This window comes from Odocoileus virginianus, chromosome 6 (assembly GCF_023699985.2).
Source record: "Odocoileus virginianus isolate 20LAN1187 ecotype Illinois chromosome 6, Ovbor_1.2, whole genome shotgun sequence".
Taxonomy (NCBI): Eukaryota; Metazoa; Chordata; class Mammalia; order Artiodactyla; family Cervidae; genus Odocoileus; species Odocoileus virginianus.
In genome coordinates this window covers 42,692,970-42,719,749 of record NC_069679.1, presented here as the reverse complement: position 1 = coordinate 42,719,749, position 26,780 = coordinate 42,692,970, and the positions used below count along the sequence as shown (strand labels likewise).

The window sequence follows — 26,780 nt, the reverse complement described above, 5'->3', positions numbered from 1 at the left end:
GTCATTATCTGATTATTCCTCATTTGAATTACTGTGGCTGTGTGACTTTTTAAGCATTTGCTATATTTGTCATGTACTTTGGTTACCAAGGGCTTGCCTGATAGCTCAGTTGGCAAAGAATCTGCCTGCAATGCTGGAGACTGGGTTTGATCCCTGGGTTGGGAAGACACCCTGGAGAAGGAAAAGGCTACTACTCCAGTATTCTGGCCTAGAGAATTCCATGGACTTTATAGTCCAGGGGTCCCAAAGAGTGGGACACAACTGACCAACTTTCATTTCACTTGGTTACCAATGTATACCTCTTTCTTGCACTCTCCCAGTGCCTTATGAATGCATTAAAAATTATGGGAAAATCACAAATTATTTCTTCTTGGATATCTTAGTATTTGAGTTTTAAAGTCAGACTTGATTTTCTATAAGCTATCCAGCTTTTTCTTTTAAAGTTAGTGTAAAATTCAGGACTTGAGATTTTTAATAAAATTTTTCTCTAGCAACACGTAGACTTCTTAACTTATAGGGTAATAATAGACTTTTACGAGAGAGTTTTCATCTTAAAAATACTCAATAATAACATTGGTATCTTGTCTGTACTTTCTTTTGTAAAAAGTACTTAAGCATGACTGAAAATAGAAGGCTTTTCAAGTTTTTGATAAGATTAACCCTTTGCTTAGTGGATTTTCTCATATAAGAAAACTTTATTTCCTACTTTACTATCCTTCTACCCTTTTTCTTTTTCACTTTTCCCAAGAAATGCACAGTATTGATTTAGTGGTAGGGGAACATCATGTGGTAAAGAAGGGTTTTTCATTTTTCTGTGAAGTAGGTTACAGAGTCACTAGCAGGAAAGAGAAGGGCAAAGATTCATTTCCATATTCTTATGAGAAGAGGCTGAAATGAAGCAGCAAGAACTGTGGCCGTGGCAGCTAATGAGAATCTGCCTTTTCCGTGGAACAGTGAGAGAAGTCAGGCCGCTGTGAGTGTCGCTGCCACCCACAAAGCTGTGAAGAAGGCTGGCGAGAGCAGATGGTATCCAGACACAGTTTGTTTAGAAACCTGCATAAAGAGCAGCATGTGTTGTGTTTTGTTTTCCCCTTAATTACTGAGAACCAGGGAGATCAGTGTTCAAATAAAACACAGTGATACAGCCAGGAGAAAAAATTAGAAGAAAACAGACAACTCTGTTATTAACGGCATCATTTCAAATCCATGATATTTATTGAGTATCTGCTTTGTATAATGCTATGTACTCAGCATTGTAGGGCATGCAAAGTAGAGTTAAGTATTACAAAATAAATTCCGTTCAGTAAACATGGTGTTAGTGCTCTGTATTTGCCACTGACGTACTGTGAACATAAATATTTAAGTAGTTCCTTTCCTTGAGGAGCTTACCGTATAGTGAGGGGAATTAGGTAAATGGAGAGTTTCAGTTCCACACAGGCAGGCACTATGATGTATGTGTATCAACGTGCCATAGAATCTCTGAAGAAAGGGAACTTCATCCAACCTGAGAGGATAGTGAGGAAAGGCTCCTAGGAGAAGGTAAAGCCCTAGTGTATAGCCCTAACTGAGGGTTAAAGGATGAATAGGTGTTAGCCAGTTAAAAATGAGGGGTGGAGAGAGATCAGGGCAGAAGCAAGAGCATGCTAAAGGTCAGAGGCAAGAAACATCATGCCTCTTCAGGAGAGAGTCAAGCAAGACTACCCATAGAGCTGAAGGCAACTTTTGTAGGAGTAGATGAGATTATGGTGCCAGATTGGGATGGAGTTTGGAGTTTGTCCTATATGTTCGTGTTTCTTGCTGTGTGGCCTGAAGGCTCTTCAACAGCAACTCTCAGTATATTTGCAGAAATGCAGGTCTAAACCCACACCAGGATGTGAAAAATATCCTTAAAATCTGTTGTTTTTGCTCAGAATTGGGATTTTCTTACCTGGCTAACGTAGAATGCTCTGTATTTGACAGATATTTCTTAAATTATATATTTTATCAGGTTTATACAAGCACAGTATTAGTGAGAGAATTTATGTCTCAAATTGGTGTTTGGGGAGGTTTCCAAGAGAACTATGGTTATAAAAAGCTGTTTATAAAGTAAATATGGAAGACATGTATACTGTATCTTGGGATCAGTAAAAAGAGGCAGAAAATTCCAAACAAAACGCAATCTGAAAACCTGATTTGTGACTATATCTTTAAGGATATTTTTTCCGAAAACCAATTCAGCATGGGAATTCCCTGAAACCTCTTATCATTCAATGTTCAGTCTCTGGCCGTGTGTGTGTGTGTGTGTGTGTATAATTTAGGAGAAAACAAGGAATATAGAAATGGAAAATATTGAAAATATCAGAGGGAACTTATGTTGATAAATGTTCTGTCTGTCTCTTTTGCTGTACAGGAATTAGAGAATAAAAGAAGACTGCAAAAACAGGCTGTTGCTAGTCAAAGTGCCATGGAAGTTCGCTTAAATAGAGCTCTAGAAGAAGCAGAGAAGTATAAACTAGAGTTAAGTAAACTAAGGCAAAATAACAAGGTATGGAAAAACTGAATGGTTTTGTCAGTGATCACCAATCACTATGGGACTATTGGTAACTTCCTTTTTTATGCAACACTCAAAAGTAATAGTTTTTAAATTATAATTCTTGGTGTCATGGTGAACATATCTTTTCAAAGAAATGCACTCATTATGAATATGTATATTTCTGGTAAGTTAGGTTTATATTGTTTGGACCAGTGCCATCATTAGGTGATAGCACAACTCTTTGGAGGAGGCATTTATTTTTTCCTCCAAGAGATCCTTATCGTGTGCCCATATTACATGCCAGACACTGTGGGAATAAATGGTGGAAAAATGTTTCTTGTCTCTCAAGTCTGTTATATCCTTCTCTGAAGATCAGTTTTCCAATATATAAAACAAGGGGCTGTATTACCAGGGCACTGGTTGTCAAACTTGAGCACATATCAGAATTACCTGGAGGGCTTATTAGAACAGATTCCTGGGTCCCACCCACAGATTTTATTATTCAGTAGTATGGGGTGAGACTTGAGAATGTGTGAGGTTTTTTTATTTTATTGGAGTATAATTGACTTAAAATGTTTTATTAGTTTCTGCTGTACGGCAAAGTGAGTCATATATACATATATATATAATATCTCCACTGTTTTTTAGATTTTTTTCCCATATAGGCCGTTACAAAGTATTGAGTAGGGTTCCTTGAGCTACATAGGAGGTTCTTATTAGTTATTTATTTTATATCTAGTAGAAGTATGTATATGTCAGTCCCAGTCTACCAGTTTATCCCTTCCCCACCCCTTACTTGCTCATTACCATAAATCTGTTTTCTAGATCTGTGACTCAGTTTCAGTCTTAGAGATAAGTTCATTTGTTCCCTTAGATTCTGCATATGAGTGATATCATATGATATTTGTCTTTCTCTGTTTGCTTACTTTACTCAGTATGATGATCTTTAGGTCTGTGCATGTCACTGCAAATGGCATTATTTCATTCTTGTTTTTGGCTGAGTAATACTCCATTGTATATATGTACCACATCTCTATCCATTCCTCAGCTGATGGACATTTAGGTTGCTTCTTCTATGTCCTGGCCATCATAAATACTGCTGCAGTGCACACTGGGGTGCATGTATCTTTTTTGAATTATAGTTTTCTCTGGATATATGCCAAGGAATGGGATCATATGATAGCTCTATTTTTAGTTTTTTGAAGAACTTCCATACTATTTTCCATAGTGGCTGTATCAATTTACATTCCCACCAACAGAGCAAGAGGGTTCCCTTTCCTCTACCTCCTCTCCAGCATTTATTGTTGGCACATTTTTTTGATGATGGCCATGCTGACTAGTGTGAGGTGATACCTAATTGTGGTTTTGATTTACATTCCTCTATTGATTAGTTGATGATGAGCATCTTTTCATGTACCTCTTGGCCATTTGTATGTCTTTGGATGAATATCTATTTAGAACTTCCACTCATTAAAAATTTTTTTTTGATTGAACCATTTTTAAAGTCTTTATTTAGTTAACAGTATTGCATATTTTTAATAATTTTTGTGGGTTTTTTTTTTGCCACAAGGCATGTGGGTTCTTAGCTCCCTGACCGGGGGTGGAACCTGCACACCCTACAGTGGAAGGTAAAGTCCTATCTGTAGACTGCCAGGGAAGGACCCCAACTCATTTTTGTTTTATTGGATTCTTTGTTATAAAACTACATGAACTGTTTCTGTATTTCAGAGGTTAATCCCTTGTCAGTTGCTTCATTTGCAAATATTTTCTCCTATTCTGAGGGTTGTCGTCTTGCCTCTGGTTATGTCAAAGAGTTCTCTGCCTATGTTTTCCTTTAAGAATTTTATAGTATCCAGCCTTACATTTAGTCTTTAATCTATTTTGAGTTTATTTTTGTATATGTTATTAGGGAGTGTTCTAATTTCATTCCTTTACATGTGGCTGTTTGTTTTCCCAGCACCACTTATTGAAGAGACTGTTTTTTCTGAATTGTATATTGTTGCTCCTTTGTCATAGATTAGCTGACCATAGGTGTGTGGGTTTACCTCTGAGCTTCGCTATCCTGTTTCATTGGTCTGTATTTCTGATTTTTTGCCTGTACCATGTTGTTTTGATGACTGTAGCTTTGTAGTATAGTCTGTTTTTCTTTCTCAAGATTGCTTGATCATTTGAGGTCTTTTGTGTTTCCATACACACTGTAAAATTCTTTGCTCTAATTCTGTGAAAAATTGCCATTGATAATTTGATCGGGATTGTATTGAATCTGTAGATTGCTTTGGGTAGTATAGTCATTTTCACAATATTGAGTCTTCCAATCCAAGAGCATAGTATATCTGTCCATCTGTTTGTGTGTCATCTTTGATATCTTTCATCGGTATTTTATAGTTTTCTCAGTATAGTTCTTTTGTCTCCTTGCTGTGCTATGCTTAGTTGCTTAGTCATGTCCGACTCTTTGCGACCCCGTGGACAGTAGCCCAACAGGCTCCTCTGTCCATGTTTGTCTCCCTAGGTAGGTATATTCCTAGATGTTTTATTCTTTGATGCCACACTAAGTGAAATATTTTCTTTCATCTTTCATTGTTAGTGTATAGAAATGCAAAATATTTTTATGTATGTATTTTCTAACCTTGCAGCTTACCAAATTCATTCATGAACTCTAGTAGTTTTCTGGTAGCATCTTTAGGATTTTCTATGTATAGTGTCACGTCATTTGCAAACAGTGACAGTTTTACAATTCTTTTCCAATTTGGATTCCTTTTTGTCTTTTTCTTCTCTGATTGCCATGGATAGGACTTCCAAAACTATGTTGAATAATAGTGGCAAGAGTAGACATCTTTGTCGTGTTCCTGATCTTACAGGAAATGTTTTTAGTATTCACCAGTGAGAATGATGTTTGTTGTGGGTTTGTCATATATGGCCTTTATTATGTTGAGTTAGGTTCCCTCTGGGCTTCCCAGGTGGCTCAGTGATAAAGAATCTTCCTGCAGTTCAGGAGATGTGGTTTCAATCCCTGGATCAGGAAGATCCCTTGAAGGATATGGCAACCCACTCCAGTAGTCTTACCTGGGAAATCCCATGGACAGAAGAGCCTAGCAGGTGACAGTGTCTGTGGGGTTGCCAAGAGAGTCAGACACAATTTGATGACTAAACAACTACAAGATTCTTTCTGGGCCCACTTTCTGGAGAGGTTTTTTTTTTAAATCATAAACGGATGTTGAATTTTGTCAGAAGTTTTTTCTGCAACTATTGTGATGATATGTTTTTAATTCTTCAATTCAATGTGGTTTATCATACTGATTTGCAGATATTGAACAATCCTTGTATACCTGAGGTAAATCCCACTTGATCATGGTATGTGATTCTTTTGATGTGTTGTTGGATTCTGTTTGCTAGTATTTTGTTGAGGACTTTTGCATCTGTGTTCATCAGTGATATTGGCCTATAATCTTTTATTATGATGTCTTTGTCTGGTTTTGGTATCAGGCTGATAGTCCCCTTGTAGAATGAACTTCGGGAGTGTTCCCTTTGTCTCCAGCTTTATGGAAGAGTTTCAGAAGGGTACATGTTCACTCTTCTCTAAAGTGTTTGATGTAATTCACTTTTGAAGCCATCTGGTCCTGGAATTTAGTTTGTTGGAAGGTTTTAATCACAATTTCAATTTCAGTACTTGTGGCTGAACTGTTCATATTTTCTATTTATTCCTGGTTCAGCCTTGGAAGATTGTATCTTTCTAAGAATTTGTCCACTTCTTCTAGGTTGTGCATTTTATTGGCATGTAGTTGCTTATAGTCTTTTATGATCCTTTGTATTTCTGTAGCATCCATTGTAGCGTTTCCGTTTTCATTTCTAATTTTATTAATTTGAGTCCTCTCCCTTTTTTTTTGATGAGCCTGGCTAAATTTCTACAATTTTATCTTCTCACAGAACCAGCTTTTAGTTTCACTGATCTTTGTTATTATTCTCTTCATTAGAGCATTTAATCTGTTTACATTTAGTTAAGGTAATTATCAATATATATGTTCCTATTGCCATTGTCTGAATCTTTTGGGTTTCCTTTTGTAGGTCTTTTCTCTTTCCTTCCTCTTTTGGTCTTTCCTCTTGTGATTTGATGACTGTTGTTGTATATGGGTTGCTTTTTCTTTTTTGTGTGTATGTATTATTATTTTTTTTTGGTTTGTATTTCCTGTGAGGTTTTTATAAAGTAATCTATATACATATATGTATATCATATGTATATGTATATATGAATAATTGAGGTGTTAGTCGCTCAGTCATGTCCGACTCTTTACAACCCCATGGACTGTAGCCCACCAGGCTCCTCCGTCCATGGAATTCTCTAGGCAAGAATACTGGAGTGGGTTGCCATTCCCTTCTCCAGGGGATCTTCCCAACCCAAGGATCGAAGCCGGATTTCCTGCATTGCAGGCAGATCCCTTACTGGTGAGCCAACAGGGAGGCCTATGTACAATTATATATGTGTGTGCCTCTTAATTTCAAATGCAGTTCCCATTTTCTGCATTTGTACGTTCCTCAGTGTTGCTGGATTTGATATCATATTTGTATATGGATGATTTCCTGCTTTTATTGCATGTTGGCCTTAGCAGTGAGCTTTCCCATATGTGATCTTGTTTCTAGTTGTGGCGTTGCCTCCCTTCCTCCCCGCCAACCCCCCCCACCCCAAAGACGTTCTGTTAGCATTTGTTGTAAAGCTGCTTTGGTGGCACTGAATCCTTTTAGCTTTTGCTTATCTGTTAAGCTTTTGATATCTCTGCTGAATCTGAATTAGATTCTTGCTGTGTATTCTTTTTTGTAGGTTTTTCTCTTTCATCACTTTAAATAAATATATCATGCCACTCCCTTCTGGCCTGCAGAGTTTCTGCTGAAAAATTAGCTGATAACCTTATGAGTATTCCCTTGTTGCTTTTAATATTTTTTCTTTTTAATATATGTTAAATTATAATGTGTCTCATGTGTTCCTCTGTTTATCCTGTATGAGACTCTCTGTACTTCCTGGACTTGGGTGACTGTTTACGTTCCCATATCAGGGAAGTTCTCCATTGTAATCGCTTCAAATATTTCCTTAGGCCCTTCTCTTTTTCTTCTTCCTCTGGACCCCTGTAATTAGAAAGTTGGTGCATTTAATGTTATCACAGAGGTCTCTTAGACTGTCCTTATTTCTGTTTTATTCCACAGCATCTATTTCCACCATTTTTCTCTTTCAGCTCACTTTTTCATTCTTTTGCCTTAGTTATTCTGCTGTTGATTCCTTCTGGTGTATTTTTTTTTCCAGTGATTATAGTGTTTGTCTTTGTTTAGTTCTTCTAGATTTGTTAAATATTTCTTTTATCTTCTCCATCCATGTCTCCATTCTTTTTTTGGAACCTTGGATCATGTTTACCATCATTACTCTGAATTCTTTTTCAGGTAGATTGCCTGTTTCCTCTTCATTTAATTGTTCTTGTAAAGGTTTCCTATCTTGCTTCTTCATCTGCAACATATTTCTTATCTCATTTTGTCCAACTTAACTGTGTGTTTGGTCTCCTTTCCACGGGCTGCAGGATCGTAGTTCTTCTTGCCTATGGTGTCTGCCCCGTGGTGAGTGAGATTGGCCCAGAAACTTGTGCCATTATCCCTTTGATAGGGGATTCGACTGGTGATGTGACCAGAGCCTACTCGACATTTATCAGGGCCTCCTCTGTGCTCTGTAGTTGTCATTGCCCTGTCAGAGGTGGGGTTTCCTCCCTGGTTGTTGGGAATAGAGACCCCCAGATATATTTCTTAGCTGTTTCTGATCTGTGATGCTAGCTAGGTGTGACTGGAGAACTTCCACTGGGAGAGAAGCCACTGAGTATCCCTCCTCTGGAACTGTTCTCCTGTGCATGTGCCCTGTTGTGTCCCCTTTCATCCTTTGTGTGAACTCACAGAATACCGTGTCATTGGCACTGCTCTCGGTCCCACCTTAACTGTGGGTATGCTCACAATTGGCCCTGGTGACTCTGAGGTCTTGTTTTCACCAGGCCACTGATGCAGATCCGCTGAGGTCAGGTCCCAGGACTGTAGTGATTACGTACCTGAGCCTGCTGTGGGGGCTGTGGAGGCAGCTCAGACTCTGGCCTGGCCCAACCCCTGCAGTATATGCCCACAAAGTCTACAGCAGCTAAAGCCAGCCCATCCCAGCTGCAAGAGCACTTGCTGTCCTTTCAGATGTTTGCAGGTACTAAACTTAGGAAGCTGTCAGTGGGGGTGTAACCCCGAGGTTCACGCAAAGGCGAGGAGAGATTTCAGCTCTACTTCTTGGTCACATGGCCCTTTGGGCTCCGCTGTGGTTTCAGCATCACCTCTGTGTGTGTTTCTCCCATCAGAGTCTGCTCTGGAGGTACCCTGGGCACACAAGCCCATCAGGCCAGAAGGAACTGAAGTAGTGATCGGGGTGAGTGGGCCACCCAGGCAGGAGGGTGCTGGGATAGCGACTGGAAAGTGAAAACCCACGCGGCAGTGGTTGGGGTGAGTGGATCCCCCAGGTTGGGGGAAGCGGTGGAAGAGGTGACGGCAGTGGTGCACAGGCTGTCTCCGGCAGAGCCTGTGCCGTAGCGGCTGGCGCGCGAGGGGAGAAGCTGCAATGGCAGCCCCACCCTCTGTACATTACTAAACAGTGGCACTTTGTGCAGCCATCCAGACTTCTTCCACGAGCACTCCTAGTTTTGGAGCTCCTCATTCCCGCCCCCTCAGGCTGTTTCCTCAGAGCAGTTCCCACCTGGGATTTGCTTTCCAAACCTCACATTCCAGCACCTATCCCCCATGCGCACCTGTGAACACCCATCCTAGGCTGGGGCCTACAGGGCTGTGGCAGGGACCCTTTGTTTTGTTAATTTATTTATTTTGAGACTAATTACTTTACAATATTGTGGTGGTATTTTTTGCCATACATTGACATGAATTGGTCACGGGTGTACATGTGTCCCCTATCCCGAACCCCCCTCCCACCTCCCTCCCCACCCTGTCCCTCTGAGTTGTCCCAGAGCACCAGCTTTGAATGCCCTGCTTCATGCATTGAACTTCCACTGGTCATCTATTTTACATATGGTAATATGCGTGTTTCCTCTCAAATCGTCCCACCCTCACCTTCTCACACATAGTCCAAAGGTCTGTTCTTTACATCTCTGTCTCTTTGGCTGTCTTGCGTATAGGGTCGTCGATACCGTCTTTCTAAATTCCATATATGTGTGTTAATATACTGTCTTGGTTTTTCTCTTTCTGACTTACTTCACTCTGTATAATAGGCTCAAGTTTCATCCACCTCATTAGAACTGACTCAAATGAATTCTTTTCAATGGCTGAGTAATATTCCATGGTGTATATGTACCACAGCTTCCTTATCCATTCGTCTGTTGATGGGCACCTAGGTTGCTTCCATGTCCCAGCTATTAGGGACCCTTTGCGTAGGACTGTCTTGGTCCTGCCTGCCACAGACAGGCTTCTGGTCTCTCCTGGGCCCCCGGAGCTCCTCTTCTGTCTCAGCTAATTTCTGCACTGGTGAAGGGGCTTCTGCAGATGTGTGACCCTCTCCTCACCTTCAGCTTGCATCTGAGGCACAGGTCCTGTTCTGCTTCCTCTCCTTTTCCTTCTTCCTTCTTTCTTTCATCCTACCTGGTTATGCAGGGATCTTTCTAGTCCTTTTAGTGTCCACGGCCCTCTGCTAGTGTTCAGCAGGTGCTCTGTGACAGTTTCCCTCATTTGTAGATGTATATTCTTGATGCATCTGTGGGCAGAGATGAACTGCATGTCTTCCTACTCCTCTGCCATCTTTGAAAGTCTGAATGTCCTATTTTATTTAACAACTTCCCAAGTGATGCTCATGCTACTGATTCTGAGATGACATTTTGATAACCACCATTAAACAGAGTTATTGTAAGGATCACCATTGTGTCTCTAGCATCTAGCCAGTGATTGGCATAGAAGCTACCATTCAGTTCCTGGAATATATGTAGAATAAATGAAGTCTCAAATATCAATGTGTGTGAAAGCCTTTTGTATGCTCTATAAATACTGGCTATTAGTTTTTGGTTTTGTGTCAGCCTGAAATTGATGCTCCATTGGAGTCTCTCCCTTAGGACAATACGTAAGTTATTTAACAGTGCCCTGGATGATGAATTTAGGAGTTGTTCTCATTATATACACAGATGATACTATTTTGGATTAAATTAGTAATGCTTAATAAGTGCATGTGTGCTGTTATTCAGTCATGTTCAATTCTTTGCGACCACATGGACCTGTAGCCTGACAGGCTCCTCTGTCCATGGGAATTCCCAGACAAGAATACTGGAGTGGGTTGCCAGTTCCTTCGCCAGGGGATCTTCCCAACCCAGGGATTGAACCCATGTCTCCTGCATTGGTAGGCAGATTCTTTACCACTGAGCCACCACACTTAGGGTCTTCCCTTATAATTCAGTCAGTAAAGAATCTACCTGCAGTGCAGAAGACCCATAGTTTATGCTGTACGATCAGACTGTGTTCACATTTAAGAGCTTTCAATGGTATGATGACTGGGATTTATTAGTAGAAGGTATTTAATGAACAAGTTAGGAAGTCAGCTTTACAAACTTGCCAATAATTGTCATGCTATTGGAGCATCATTTTTAATTTTGATGCATTCTAAAGTGATTTTGAAGAAAATGAAATAATCATGTAAATGTAAATGTCAGTATTTGCTAATTCTGGTTCCAGATTTGAATTCTTATTTTAGCACATACATTAGAGAAATGGAAAGAAAAATTTGTTTCCATGACAACATATGACTCTAGCCAGCCATTTTGCAAATTCAAGTACTGAGACTTTGGTATGTGAACAACTCAGTTCAAAACCATCAACACTGTAAAAACAACTCAGATGTGTTTAAGATAAAGTTCTGACCCTAGATCTGCATTAGGTGATACATTAAAACATAGTGGGAAGACATTTGTAATATATATTACTCACTCTTTAATATCAAGTAGACATTTTGAGATCATCATTCTCAAATGTAACTTATTTCAAATTTATGAAAAAATATGTGTATCATCTTTTTGATTTTTAAGTCATTTTGCCTTGTTTCTAACTTTGAGGGAGTTCTCAAGATAATCAGTAAGATTTTCCTTGGGATCTAATCTGTATATATGTTTTTCTTTTATGACCAGTTATATTTTTTTTCTATCTTAATAAATCTTTGTACTTTGCTTCTCATTCTGATGAGACATAGGTAGACAAGTAAAATTATTCATGTTTATGTGTTTAAGGAATAGTAAGATTTCCATAAAATAGAACAATATTGCCTCAGTCATCAGAAAATTAAAGACTTATTTAAAAAATAATGGTAAAGTCATTCTGCACAGAGCTTAGGAAACAAGTTAAACTGGTTTAGAGTAACTTTTGAAATGAAAAGTCAGTCAACTTAAACCAGATGCTGCATGAGTGCAAGGAACCAGTCTTACTCACTGCTATGCCTCAGTGCCTGGAACATAATTATAATTATTATAATAATAGCAACATAATAATTGCCTCTGAAACACACTTAAGGGAGGAATGATGAAAGACAACTGTGTGATGGTGTAACTGTGCAGCTGATGGTTGCTTTAAGCTCACTGAAAATATGTTACCAATTACATGTTACTTCATTTAGGAACAGATAATTTCTAATTCTTCATTAACTCATTTAGAAATATTATGAAGTCCTGCCATGTACTTGTAAGGTCTTTACTAGAGGCTGGAGATACAAAGGAGATAAAAGATGAATGTGATCCTTGTAGTCATGCACCTTATAATGGAGAAGTTGGATGTTAGTTCGACAATAGATCAGGCAAAATTAAGGTGCAATTGTGATGAAATCCATGAAGGAGGGTTCATGGTGCTTTGAGCAGGTAACCAGATCAGTGAGTGCATTTTAAAAAATGTAATCCTAAGTTAATATCTGAAAAAATCATATAGGAGTTATATACCAGGGGAGAGATTTGGGCAGAAGGAGTGGCTCTGTGGCAATAAAAAAGGCAAAGTAATAAAAGGTAGGGGTGGATGTGAAGGGAGTGTTGCAAAGTGAGACTTCAGACACAGCTAGAGGCCAAACCATCCAGATCCTTTAGGCCATGTTAAGTACTATGGATTTTACCCAAAGAGCAGTGGTAAAGCCACTGCAGTTATTTTGAAAAAGATGACAGGAGATGATGCCGTGACTAGGCATGCACCTGGAAAGTACAGTCGTCTCTCAGTGTCCACAGGTGCTCAAATCTCTTGCATAAAATGGTACAGTATTTGCATATAGCCTACACACATTCTTCTGTATAGATTAAATCATCTCTAGATTACATATGATACTCAAGACAGTGTAAATGCTATGTAAGTAGTTGCTGACACATGGCAAATTTGAGTTTTGCTTTCTGGAACTTTCTGGAAAATTTTTACCCAGACTGTTTTCCATTCTCACTTGATTGAATCCACTCATGTGGAACCTGGGGATACAGAAGACCAGCTGCATTTCTTTGTTGGTGTTTTTTGTGAAGAATCAATTTGGAAGGAGGCCAGAATGGATGCAGTAGGCTGCATCAGAGTAACAGTGTCAGCGAGAGATAAGGATATAGCTTGGACTAAACTGAGAAACAGAGAAACCAAGGATCAAAAAATACACCTTGGAGAGAGTATCACTGTGATGTGGTGATGAACTGGATATAGGCTTGTGAGAAAGGGAAGCTTAAGGAAGGATATTTTGACTTCAAGTTTTCAGAACTAGAGTGCCATCCACTGAAATATGAAACAATGTAGTAAGTCTGGAGAAGAAGACTGACTTGTTTTAGAACATGTTAATCTTGGAGATATTCTGAGAAATCCAAGGGGAGATGTCAAGATGTAGGAGAGAAGCCTGCACAGAGACAGTAGAAGAAGCTGTTGGTGTTCACCAGGGAGAAAGAACAGAGGGAGAGAATGAGTGAAGCCAGGGCCAAGAGCTGCTCCATCATCTCAGAAGTGGTCAGCAAACCTGAATACTCCTGAGAAGTCAAGTTTCTTGGGGGAACTGGGAAAATTGCATTGGATTTAAAAGCACAGAATTGACCTTGGCCAGAAATGTTTTAGTAGAGTGACGGGGAATAAGCTAAATTCAAGGTGGATGAAAAATGATTGCAGGTGAGGAGATGGAGACACAAGATGTGTATAATTCTTTCAAGAAGCTTAGCTAGAGGGTTAGAGCTGGAGGGACATAAAATAATTGGGTGAGTTTTAAAAATCGAATTAGTTACATGCAATAAAATGAACAGATACTACGTCTATAATTCAGTGAGTTTGGGTTCTTAATATAACTTGTGAAACCACCACGTTAGGCAATACATAGATTATTTTCCTCGCCCCTAGAAAGTTCCCTTGTATTCCCTCTCTAAGTACTCCATCCTCTGTAAGTGAAGGATGTTCTGATACTCTTGGTCTTGACTTTGATATAAACTGTGTAGAATGTACTCTTTTGTGACTGGTTTCCTTCACTAGACATAATGTTGAGATTCATCCATGTTTCAGGTTTTTTCCCTTGATAAGTCTTGCTGTCCAGTTACTACTTAATCTTTTCAACTTTTGGTTTTATTTTTTCTATTGTCTGCTTTTATTTTCACTGACTTCTCCTTATACAATTTTGTCTACTTTGTTTTTTAATCTGCTATCTTTTCAGCTTCTTAAATTGAAGACTTAGATCACCAATTTTTCAACGTTCTTTTCTATTACAGCATTTAAAACTATAATTTTCCTCAAAATGATACTTTAGCTGTGTCTCACAATTTTTCTTTGCATATCTTTAATTGTATGTATTTTAATTCTCTTTTTCACACTGTGACATATAATAATCCCACACATATTTAAAGGTATAAAACTTGATTTGTAACTATGTGTATACCTATGAAAAATCACACAATAGACATAGCTGTCACCCCCAAAAGTTTCCTTGTGTCTGTTTATAATCATGCCCTTCTCCCAACCTCTGTCTCCAGGTAACTCATTTACCTTTTCTAGAACTTCATATTCTTTTAAAAAATGTGACTCCTTTTGAGATTTACCCAGAAGTTTCCACCTTTCAGCTATTACAGGTAAAGCCTCTGTGAACATTCACGTGTAAGTCTTTGTGGACGTGGATCAGCTGTAATAGCACACCCCTCTCTGGGATCTCCTCCCCGCTTAGGTCACCACAGCGCATTGAGGAGGCTTCCCTCAGCTTTAAAGTAGGTTCTCATTCGTTCTCTGTTTTACACATAGGGATACTCTGCCCATTCATGCCACCCCACCTCCGTGTACTATCCCCCCTTGGTGTCCATACATTTGTTCTCTACATCTCTATTTCTGTTTTGCAATTAAGATCATCTACCATTTTTCTATATTCTACATATGTATGTTAATATATGATATTTGCTGTTCTTTTTCTGACTTAGTTTGATCTGTATGACAGTCTCTAGGCCTAGCCACATCTCTGCAAGTTCCCAAGTGTCATTCCTTTCATGGCTGAGTAGTATTCCATTGTACATATATGTAACATTTTCTTTATCCATTCATCTGTTCATGGACATCTAGGTTTCTTCCATGACCTGCCTATTATGAAGACCACTACAACAAGCATTGGGTTGCATGTATTTTTTGGAATGATGATTTTCTCTGAGTATATGCAGTGAGATTGCTGGGTCATATGGTAGTTCTGTATTTAGCTTTTTAAAGGAACCTCCGTATTGTTTTTCATAGTGGCTATACCAATTTCCATTCCCACCAACAGTATAGGGGGGTTCTCTTTTCTCTACACTCTATCCAGCATTTGTTTGTAGATTTTCTGATGATGGCCATCATGACTGTTATAAGGTGATACCTCATTGTAGATTTGATTTGCATTTCTCTAATAATTAGTGATATTGAGCATCTTTTCATGTGTTTTTTGGCCATCTGTGTGACTTTTTTGGAGAAATGTTTCTTTAGGTCTTCCACCCATTTTTTTTTTTTTTTTTGTAATTGAGCTGCATGAGCTGTTTATGTATTTTAGAGGTTAATTCTTTTTTTTTTTTTTTTACAATTATAAAGTATCCTGGAATTTATTTGAGACTTCTATGAATAAAACTGTAATGCTCAAAGGACACAGTGAAGTTGCTCAGTCATGTCCGACTCTTTGCGACCCCATGGACTGTAGCCTACCAGGCTCCTCCATCCATGGGATTCTCCAGGCAAGAACACTGGAGTGGGTTGCCATAGAGGTTAATTCTTTGTCAGTTACTTCATTTGCAAATATTTCCTCCCATTCTTAAGGTTATCTTTTCATCTTTTTTTATGGTTTCTTTTGCTCTGCAAAAGCTTTTACATTTAATTAGGTCCCATTTGTTTATTTTTTTTATTTTCATTACTTCATGAGGTGGGTCAAAAAAGATCTTGCCGCAGTTTATGTCAAAGAGTGTTTTGCCTGTGTTTTCCACTAATGGTTATGACATTGGTGGCTTGGTGGTGGAATTCTCACCTGCCTATGTTTTCTGCCAAGAGTTTTATAGTGTCTAACCTTACATTCAGGTCTTTAATCCATTTTGAGTTTATTTTTGTGTATCATGTTAGGGAGTGTTCTAATAGAAACTCTACTGAATTTTTAATGTTAATTTTGCATCCTACAACTTTATTGAATTTGTTGATGAGATCTAACAGTTTTTTGGTGGCATATGTATGACTTTTTATCTATTAAATACCAAATCATATAATCTGCAAATAGAAATTTTACTTCTTCCTTTGTAGTTCTGATACTTTTGATTTTTCTTGCTGGTTTCTCTGACTAGGAATTCTAGTACTATGTAAAGTAGGAGAGGTGGGAATGGGCACTTGTCTTGTTCCTGACCTTAAAGGAAAAGATTTCTACATTTTATCATTGTATATGATTTTAGCTGTGGACTTCTCATATATGACCTTTTTTCATTGAAGTATATTCCTTCTAATTTATTAAGAGATTTTATCATGAATGGATGTTGAATTTTGTCAAATGCTTAGTCTGTCTATTGAAATGATTATGTGATTTTTTTCTTTCATTCTATTAACTCACCAGAGACACATATTAACATGTTTTTGTTACCCAAATGTTATTTATCAGAGATGTTTCTGTATTTACTTACAGAACAAATCAACAGCCACAGGTGTTTCTGCAGAAATCCCCTGGTCAATAATGAGTTAATGTACGACATTGATTGATATGCAGATACTGAACTATTCTTGCTTCCCTGGGGAAAATCCCGCTTGATCATGATGTATGATCCTTTTAGTGTATTGTTCAATTTAATTTTCTAATATTTTGTTGAGAATTTTTGCATCTGTGTTCACCAGTGTTATCATATCTTGTGGTGTCTTTCTTTATCTGATTTTCTATCAGCGTGATTTGGGCCTCAAAGAATGACTTTGGAAGCATTCTTTCTCTTCAGTTTTTTGGAATAGTTTGAGAAGGATAAGCATTAAGTTGTCTTTAAATGTTCAGTGTAATTCATCTGTGAAGCAATCTGGTCTTAGACTTCGTCGCAAGTATTTTTTTAATTACTGACTTAATTAGTAGTAACTGAGGTCTGTTCACATTTTGTATTTTTTCCTCATTCAGTCTTAGGAGATTGTACTTTTCTAGAAATTCCTCCATTTCTTCTTGGTTGTCCATTTTATTGGTGTATAGTTATTCAGAGTAATCTCTTATGATCTTGTGTAGTTCGGCAATATCAACTCTAACTTCTTTTCTGATTTTATTTGGACCCACTTTCATTTGTTCTTAATGAATCTGGTTAAAAGTTTATCAATTTTGTTCATCTTTTTAAGAACCAGCTCATAATTTCTTGCTTGCTTGCTTTCTCTCCCTTTTTTTCTTTCATCTCTCTTTCATTCATTTCTGCTCTGATCTTTTCTCCTACTAACTCTAGGGTTTTCTTTCTAATTCATTTGGATATTAGGTTAGGGCTTTTGGGATTTTTGTTTCCTGATGTAGCTTGTATTTCTATAAACTCCCCTCTGGGAACTGCTTTTCCTGCATTCCACAGATTCTGGACCTTTGTGTTTTTGCTTCTGTCTCCAAGGGTTTCTTTTGTTTGTTTCCTTTTTGATTTCTTCAATGACTCGTTGGTTGTTCAGTACCACATAGTTTAGCCTCCACGTTGTGTTTTTTTTTTTTTTTTTGATAGTTGATTTATAGTCTCTCAGCATTGTGGTCAGAGAAGAGGCTTGGTATGATATCAGTCTTTTAAAATTTACTAAGACTTATTTTGTGGTCTAGCATGTGATCTATTCTGGAGTGTTCCATGTGCATTTGAAAACAATGTATATTTTGCTGCTTTTGGATAGGATGTCATATACATATATCTGTTAAGTTCATCTGATGTGTTAAGGCCTGTGTTTCCTTTTACATTTCCTGTATGGATGATCTGTCCATTGATTTAAGTGGAGTGTTAAAGCCCCTGACCATTATTATCTTTACTGTCAAAATCTTTCTTTATACTTGCTAATATTTTCTATATTTATTTAAATGCTCCAGTTTGTGTGCATATACATATTTAAAAGTGTTATTTATTCTTGTTGAATTGATCACTTTATCATTATGTAATGTCCTTCTTTGTCTTAGACTTTTTTATCCCTTCACTTTCAGTCTGTGTGTGTAGTTAGATCTGGAGTGAATCTCTTATAGGCAGCATATATTTACAGATCTTATTTTTGAATCTGTTCAGCCACTCTGTCTTTCCATTGGAACATTTAGTACATTTACATTTAAAGTAAGTATTGATAGGTATGTACTTACTGTCATTTTATTAAATTGTTTGGGGACTGTCCTTGTTTATTGTTTTCCTCTCCACTTATGATTTGATGACCATCTTAATGTTATATTTGGATTTCTTTATCTTGTGTGTATCTATTATAGATTTTTGGTTTGTTGTTATCATGAGGTTTATATACAGCAGCATATACTGGTGAATATTTAAAGTTGATGATGTCATAAGTTTGAACACATTCTAAAAACCCTGGAGATGAGCAGTCTACCCAATTAAGTGTTTGTGGTTATAACCATAAAAATGCTCAATATACTTGGAAGAAGAGTGAGTAAATACAGGGAGAATTTTAACAAGGAGTTAGAAAACAGAAGAACCAAACAAACCTGAAAATATAGTAACTGAAATAAAAAATACACTAGATGGGATCAACATTAGATAGGATAATACAGAGGAATGGATCACTAAACTGGAACAGAGTAGTAGTGTAAATCACCCAAGTTGAACAGAAAAAGAAAAAAAGAATTTAAAAGAAATGAAGAATTCAGTAAACATTAAGCATACTAATATTCACATTATACAGGTCCCAGAAGGTGAAGAGCGACAGATAGGGGCAGAGAAATTAGAAGCGATTTTAGCTGAAGACATACTAACATGGGAAAGCAAACAGACATCCAAGTCCAAGAAGAACAGAGTCCCAAAAAAGATCAACCCAAAGAGTTCCACACCAAGGTACTTAAAGTTAAAATGGCAAAAATTAAAGATAGTGAGAGAATATTAAGGACAGTAAGTGAAAAGCAACTAGTTATGTATAAGTGAACTTGTCTAAGATGTCAGCAGACTTTCAGCAGTAACTTTGCTGACCACTAGGGCATGGCACAACATATGTGTGATGAAACATCACACAATATCACAACATGTGTGATGAAAGGAAAAAACCTGCAGCCAATAACAATTAGCTTCCCAAGAAATGTTAAGGGGGCTTCTCTAAGTGAAAAAGAAAAAACCACAACTAGATATATGGAAATTACAAAGGAAAAATCTCATTGGTCAAAATCTCATATGTTGTCAAAAACATTAAACATGCGAGAAGGAGTAAAAATTCAGAGATCTTTCTTAATGTAGGCATTTGTTGCTATGAACTTCCTCTCAGAACTGCTCTTGCTACATCCCATAAGTTTTGGTATGTTGTGTCTCCATTTTCATTTGTTTGAAGATCATTTTTTTCCCTCTTTGATTTCTTCATTCATCCATTGGTTGTTCAGGAAAGTCTTGATGTTATCTTTGAAGTGTCTCTTTATAAGTCTTTTATTCTTTTAAAAAATTGTTAAATGAACTTTAATTATTAAAATAGTTTTAATTTATATAAAATTGTGTAGTACAGAAAATTTCTAAAATAGTTTCTTATGAAATGAATATATACATTAGTATAGAACATTTTTACCATTAATGAATCAATAATTATGACTCATTAACTAAAGACTACACTTTGTTCATATTTCCTTAGTCTCTTTGGTTCTTTATTAAGAACTGAGTTGACTTGTTAGAGTTCTTTATATATCCTAATTACAAGACTTTGTCAGGCACCTTATCCCTTGGCTTTTATTGTTGTAACAGTTTTTTTTTTAAGAGCAGCATTTAATATTTTGAATTTTATAATTATGGTTTTGTGTTCTATTTAAGAACTCTTTGCTAATCCTAAGGGGTCACTAAGATTTGCTCTTAGGTTTTCTTACAGAAGTTGCATAGCTTCATCTTTTGTGTTTTGTTGAGTTTTTGTGCATGATATAAGGGTCAAGGTTCATTATTGGAACATGTGCAGGAATATTTTGTTGAGATCATCTTTTCACTATTGAATTGCCGTGGCATCTTTGTTGAAAATCAGTTGCCCAGATGTGTGTGGATGTATTACTACTGGGATCGCTATTATGTTCCACTTATCTGTATGTCTGTCTTCATGTTAATAATGCATTGTCTCGATTATTGCATCTTTATAATATATCTGTAAATCATGTAATTTCTTTTACTGCTGACACCAGTATTGGCTTTTCTCTCCCTTTATTTGTAACTCCTTTGTGTGTTGTTACAGGCAGCATACAGTTGACTTTTCCTATTGTTTTAACTCAGTCTGACAATCTCTGACACTTTAATTAGGAGGCTTAGACCATTACATTTAATATGATTTTTAATAATGGTTGTGTTTAACTTTATTGACTTTTATATTTTTCATTCACATACGTTATTGTTCCTTCTTCCTCTTGTTTTTATTTTTGAATATTTTTAATGATTTCATTTTATCTTACTGGCCTATTATCTCCACCTTTTTGTGTATATATCCACTTATCAGATATACCTTTAACTTAACTGGTATCTACCTTCAAGTAACATAGCATTTTATGAATAAGAAAGAACCTTTCAGCAGTACACTTCTCTCCTCCACTTTGTTGTTGTCATACATTTTTTACTTACAGATTCTACATAGTTGCTTTTTGCTTTGAAGAATTAATGAACTTTCTAAATTAAAAAAAAAAAACCTTTGTATTATAGTACACATAAAATTTACCCTAATTTTTTAGTAGAATTCAGTAGTGTTACATAGCAAACTCCAAAGCTCCTTGTTCATCTTGCTAAAACTGAAAACCTATGTCCATTAAAAAATAATTCCCTATCCCCTTCTCTGTGACCCCTGGCAACCACAATTCTACTTTCTATCTCTATTATTGTGCACTCTAGGTACCTAATGTAAGTGGAATTATACACCATTTGCCTTTTTGTCACTGGCTTGTATCACTTAGCATAATGTCCTCAAGGTTCATCCACATTGTAGCATGTTATCGGAATTTTATTCCTTTTGAGTAATGTTCCATTGGATGTATGTAACAAGTTTCATTTATACATTTATTAAATAAAGCAACTTGGGTTGCTTCCAGTTTTTGGCTATTTTGAATAATGCTGATATAAACTTGTGTTGTACAGATATCTCTTAAAGACTCTGCTTTCCGTTATTTTGGATATTCACCTAAATGTGGAATTGCTGGACCATATACTTCTAATTTCTTGAGGAACCACCATACTATTTTTCCATAGTGGCTGCCCTATTTTACATCCCTACCAACCGTGCACAAGAGTTTCTTCAGTGTCCTTGCCAATTTTTTTGTTGTTTTTTTCCTATACTGATCATCCTAGCCTAATGTTTATTAAGTGGTATCTCATTGTGGTTTTGATTTGTATCTCCCTAAATATTAGTGATGTTAACCACATTTTCATGTGCTCATTAGCCATTTGTAAATCTTTTCTGGAGAATTGTCTATTCAAGTCCTTTACCCATGTAGTAAGTGATAGTGTTTTTGTTATTTTAGAGGAGTTATTTCTGTATTTTCAATATTAATATTGAAACATACATGATACATGATCTTCAAACATTTTCTGTAGGGGTCTTTTTACTCTGTTATTGTTTCCTTTGAGGTAATCCAATTTCTTTTTTTTAACTTATATTTGCCTGTTCTTTTTGGTTTCATATCCAAGAATTCACAACCAAATCCAGTGACATGAGCATTTCCCTACATTTTCTTCTAATAGTTTACAGTTTTAGGGTATACATTTAGGTCTTGACCAAATTTGAGTTAATTTTTGTATATCATATGAAATAGGGATACAGTTTCATTCTTACGCATGGATATATCTAGTTTACCAGTTCAATTTGTTGAAGAGGCCATATTTTCCTAGTGAATAGATAATGGCATCCTTGTTGAACATCACTAGACTTTATATGCAAGGGTTTATTTTGGGGCTTTCTATACATCCATATTACACTATTTTGATTACCATAGATTTGTAATAAAATTTGAAATCTGGAAGTATGAGACTTTAAACTGTTGTTATTCACTGATTGTTTGTGTTCCCTTGAGATTCCATATAAATATTAGCATGACCTGTCTCTGTAAAAATGCCATTGGAGTTTTGATAAAGATCATACTGAATCTGTAAATCTCTTGGAGTAGTATTAATATCTTAATAATAGTAAGCCTTCCAGTCTCTGACCACAGAATATCCTTCCATTCTTTTGCCTTTAACTATTTTCATAAGTTCTTTTTTTTTTTTTTTTTAATTGGAGACTAATTACAATATTGTGGTGGTTTTTGCCATACATTCACATGAATCAGCCATGGGTATAAACGCGTTCCCCACCCTGAATCTCCCCCCTACCTCCCTCCCCATCCCATCCCTCAGGGTCCTCCCAGTTCTTTGAAGTTTTCAGTGTGAAACTGTTACACCTCCTTGGTTACTTTTATTCCTAAATTAGTTATTATTCAGTTGCTAAGTGGTGTCTGACTCTTTGCGACCCCATGATAGCACATCAGGCTCCTGTTTCCTTCACTGTCTCTCGGAGTTTGCTCAGATTCATGTCCGTTGAGTTGCTTGATGCCATCCAACCATCTCATCCTCCGCTGCCCTGTTTTCTCTCTTCTGTCTTTTCCAGCATTGAGGTTTTTTCCAATAAGTTGGCTCTTCACATTAGGTGGCCAAAGTGTTAGGGCTTCAGCAACGGTCATTCCAATGAACATTCAGGGTTGATTTCCTTTAGAATTGACTGGTTTGATCTCCCTGAAGTTCAGGGGACTCTCAATTCTTCTCCAGCACCACAATTCAAAACCATCAATTCTTCATTGTTCAGCCTACTTTATGGTTCAGCTCTCACATCTGTACATCATTACGGGAAAAAGCATAGTTTTGACTATATGGACCTTTGTCAAGAAAGTGATGGCTCTGCTTTTTAATGCCTCTGTCTAGATTTGTCATAGCTTTCCTTCCAAGGAGCATCTTTTAATTTCATGGCTGCAGTCACTATCCATGAAGAACGCTGAGTGCCAAAGAATTGATGCTTTTGAACTGTGGTGCTGGAGAAGACTCCTGAGAGTCCCTTGGACTGCAGGGAGATCAAACCAGTCAGTCCTAAAGGAGATCAGTCCTGAATGTTCACTGAAAGGACTGATGCTGAAGCTCCAATACTTTGGCCACCTGATGCGAAAAGACTAGAAAAGACCCTGATGCTGGGAAAGACTGAAGGCAAAAGAAGGGGACAACAGAGAATGAGATGATTAGATAGCATGATCGATTCAATAGACGTGAATCTGAGCAAATTCTAGGAGACAGTGCAAGACAGAGGAGCCTGGCATGCTGCAGTTGGACATGACTTGGCCACTGAACAACAAAAGTAACTGTCCGCAGTGATTTTGGAGCCCAAGACAATAAAATCTATCACTGCTTCTACTTTTTCCCCTTCTATTTGCCATGAAGTGATGGAACCAGATGCTATGATCTTGGTTTTTTGAAGGTTGAGTTTCAAACCAGCTTTTTGATTCTCCTCTTTCCCCCTCATCAAGAGGCTTTTTAAGTTCCTCTTTCCTTTCTGCCATTTGAGTAGTATCATCTCCATATCTGAGGTTGTTGATATTTCTCCCAGCAGTCTTGATTCCGGCTTGTGATTCATCCAGCCTGGCATTTTGTATGATGTACTCTGTGTAGAAGTTAAATAAGTAGGGTGACAATATACAGCCTTGATGTACTCCCTAACTTGGAACCAGTCAGTTGTTCCAAGTCCAGTTCTGACTGTTGCTTCTTGACACACACACAGGTTTCTCAGGAGACAGGTAAAGTCTCTTGAATTTTCCAGTGCATTGTGATCCACAGTCAAAGGCTTTTAGCATAGTCAATGAAGCAGAAGTAGATGTTTTTCAGTTCTTCACTCTTTTTGATATTTGTAATTTTTAAAATTTAAGAATGTTCATTAGTAGTATATGGAAACACAACTGATTTTTTTGTGTGTGTGTGGATTCTGTATTCTGCAACTTTGCCAAATTGATTTATCCTGACAGTTTCCTTGTGGAATTTGTAGGGTTTTCTAATATATACAAGATAATGTCATCTGTGAGGAGAGTCAGTCTTCCTTCTACTTTTTTATTTGGATGCCTTTTTTTTTAAATTCCCTAGCTGCTCTGACTGGAAACTGCAGAGTAGGTAAAAGTGAACATCTTTGTCCTGTCTGATCCTGAAGGGAAAGCTTTCAATTTTTTACCATTGAGTCTGTTGTTAGCTGTGGGCTTGTCATATATTGCTTTTATCATGTTGAAGTAGAATCCTTCTCTTCCTTGTTTAATTGTTTTTAATCATGGAAGTGTGTTGAATCTTGCCACGGATCCCAAGGTGTCTCAGAGGTGGTGGTAGCCTGCTGGTGGGCAGGGCCAGTGTCTGACGGTGAGGGGTGAGGGGGCAGGGGTCACAGGAGGGGAATACTGGTGGCTGGGCTAGATCCTGCCATAGCAGGCTGCAGGGGTCCTGGGCTGGTGTCAGCCTGCTGGTGGGTAGAGCTGGGTCCCAGAGTCTCTGTCTGCAAGGCCCTGGGGATCCCAGAGCTAGTGCCTGTGCACTCCTATGGGGCAGGGCTGTGTTCCAGGGTGGCTGAAGGCTCAGGGTCTTAAGGCAGCCTGCCTGCTAGTGATGCGTGGGGCTGTGTTCCAGTGCTAATAAACTAGAGGATGATTCTGAAGTGATGCTTCCCAGCATGGGTGTCCACATGATAGAGCAGGCTCCACAGATGGCTTCTGCCAATGCCTGTGTCCCAAGGATGAACTTCAGTTGCCTCCTGGGTGATCTGCAGGTAGGTCTGACCCAGCTCCTTTAAAAAATTACTGTCTCTTCCCTGGGTCCTGCAGCACATGAGGTTTTATATGTACCCTTTAGGAGTTAAATCTGTTTGCCACACCTGTGTCCCCTGAAAGTAAGCCCCACTGGTCTTCCCAGTTCAGGACTCCCCAGGCCAGGGAGCCCAATGTGGGGCTTAGACCCACTGCTCAGAGAACCTGTGTAACTGTAACTACCCTCCCATTTGTGGGTTTCTCTCTGGGGCTATGGGTCTTGACAATACTGTACCTATGCTCCTTCTACATCTTGCTATGGTTCCTTTTTTATACCCTTAGTTGGAAAAGATCTTTTCTGTTAGATTCTGGTCTTTCTCATTAATAGTTGTAATTTTGGTGTGCCTGTGGAAGGAGGTGAGCCCAGGATCTTTCTACTCTGCCATCTTGGCAGCAAAATCTTAGCTACTCTCAAGTTTTAAAATAAAAACTCTACTAATATTTACCACATGTTACTATTTCTGATACTTAGTGTGTATGTAGGTTCAGATTTCCTTCTGGTATCATTTCCCTTTTGCATGAAAGATGTCCTTTAACATTTTTTCCAAGTACAAGACCTTCCTATGCTTAATGATTTCTACTAACTTGTCTTTAAAGTTCACTGGTCCTTTTTCTCCATTATCCCAAGTTACTACTCTACCACAATTACAAACTTGGTCTTCCTTGTCATAGGCAGTGCTGAATTCTTTGCTCAGCTCTTTAAATCTCAGCTGTCTCTCATAGGTTCCTAGGAGTCTCACCATACACATGTTATTTAGGTGTCTGCAAAGGATTTGAGGGATTTCCTACCTGGAAATTTCTACCATCGTGGCAGCACTGCTGTCCGCTTCCTCAGCCCAGTATGACTATTACTTTTTGCTTTGGGTTTATCCCTTGTGAACCATGAAATGAAAAGTGCTTTCAGAAGCCAGTTAAATGTGGATCTCAACCAGTATGCTTTCAAGGATCATAACCACCTCCAGTTTCTGCTTACTACTGATGACATCTCTGCTTTCAAATCTAAGCTACTTTGGCATTGTTGGAATTAGAACCAAGTTGTTATTTTTAAAATGTTTTTTAAACTTAAGTTTTAACAATGCTAATGCCTCTACCATTTTAAGTTTTTATTGTTGATTTAATTTTTCCATTAAAATACTGTAAAGAATACATGGGATTTTTTTTCATTTTGCAGGATATAGCAAATGAAGAACACAGAAAAATCGAAGCATTAAAATCAGAAAACAAGAAGCTAGAAAAACAAAAAGGAGAATTAATGATAGGATTTAAGAAACAGTTAAAATTAATTGATGTTTTAAAAAGGCAGAAGGTGAGTCTATCCTAAACAAAGTTAAATTGTGGATATTATTTGGCTCTTTCTAATAAGACATTTAGTATTTCTCCTTCAGGTATATTTTTTATTGCCATGCTTAGTCACAAAATGTTATCTACATATTGATGCAAGTAAATTAGAAATGTTTACCAGTTCTGTTTCAATACAGTATGGATACTCCCTAACTAAAGAAAATACCAAATATAAAAAATAACTATTATCTTAAAAAGGGATCAGTCTGCCTCTTGAAATCTTGAGAGTGAAACTGATTCCAAACCAGTTTTATTCTGTTCACCACACAAGTTTACCTAGTGGTTAAGAGGATGTGAATTCATGTTTTTGCTACTGTCACCTTTTGCAAAGATTAGGTATTACAATATTGAATTGTTCTCTAAACAGGTTGGTGCAATACCACCAGTGGACAAGGTTTTTAACGGCTAATCACTGAATGTAATTATTATTTAAACCTGTTTATTATAATTAGCATTATACACACTTTCACAAATTTCCTATTG

The 26,780-nt window shown here is 37.6% G+C and overlaps 1 protein-coding gene across 4 annotated transcripts in view; it reads left to right on the top strand.

Moving 5' to 3' along the window:
• TEX9 (testis expressed 9) overlaps positions 1 to 26,780 on the top strand; it is an 80,407-nt gene that overhangs the window by 53,303 nt on the left and 324 nt on the right. Inside the window, exons 10-12 of one of the 4 annotated variants that reach the window (XM_020876772.2) lie at positions 2,390 to 2,524; positions 18,845 to 18,993; positions 26,128 to 26,199. In XM_020876772.2, the coding sequence (XP_020732431.2) occupies positions 2,390 to 2,524; positions 18,845 to 18,993; positions 26,128 to 26,134 (291 nt within the window). In that variant the 3' untranslated portion in view covers positions 26,135 to 26,199. Of the gene's footprint in view, positions 1 to 2,389; positions 2,525 to 8,874; positions 8,943 to 18,844; positions 18,994 to 26,127; positions 26,263 to 26,780 lie in introns of those variants that run through there. The other 3 variants (XM_020876776.2, XM_020876771.2, XM_020876775.2) reach the window with 3 other exon arrangements.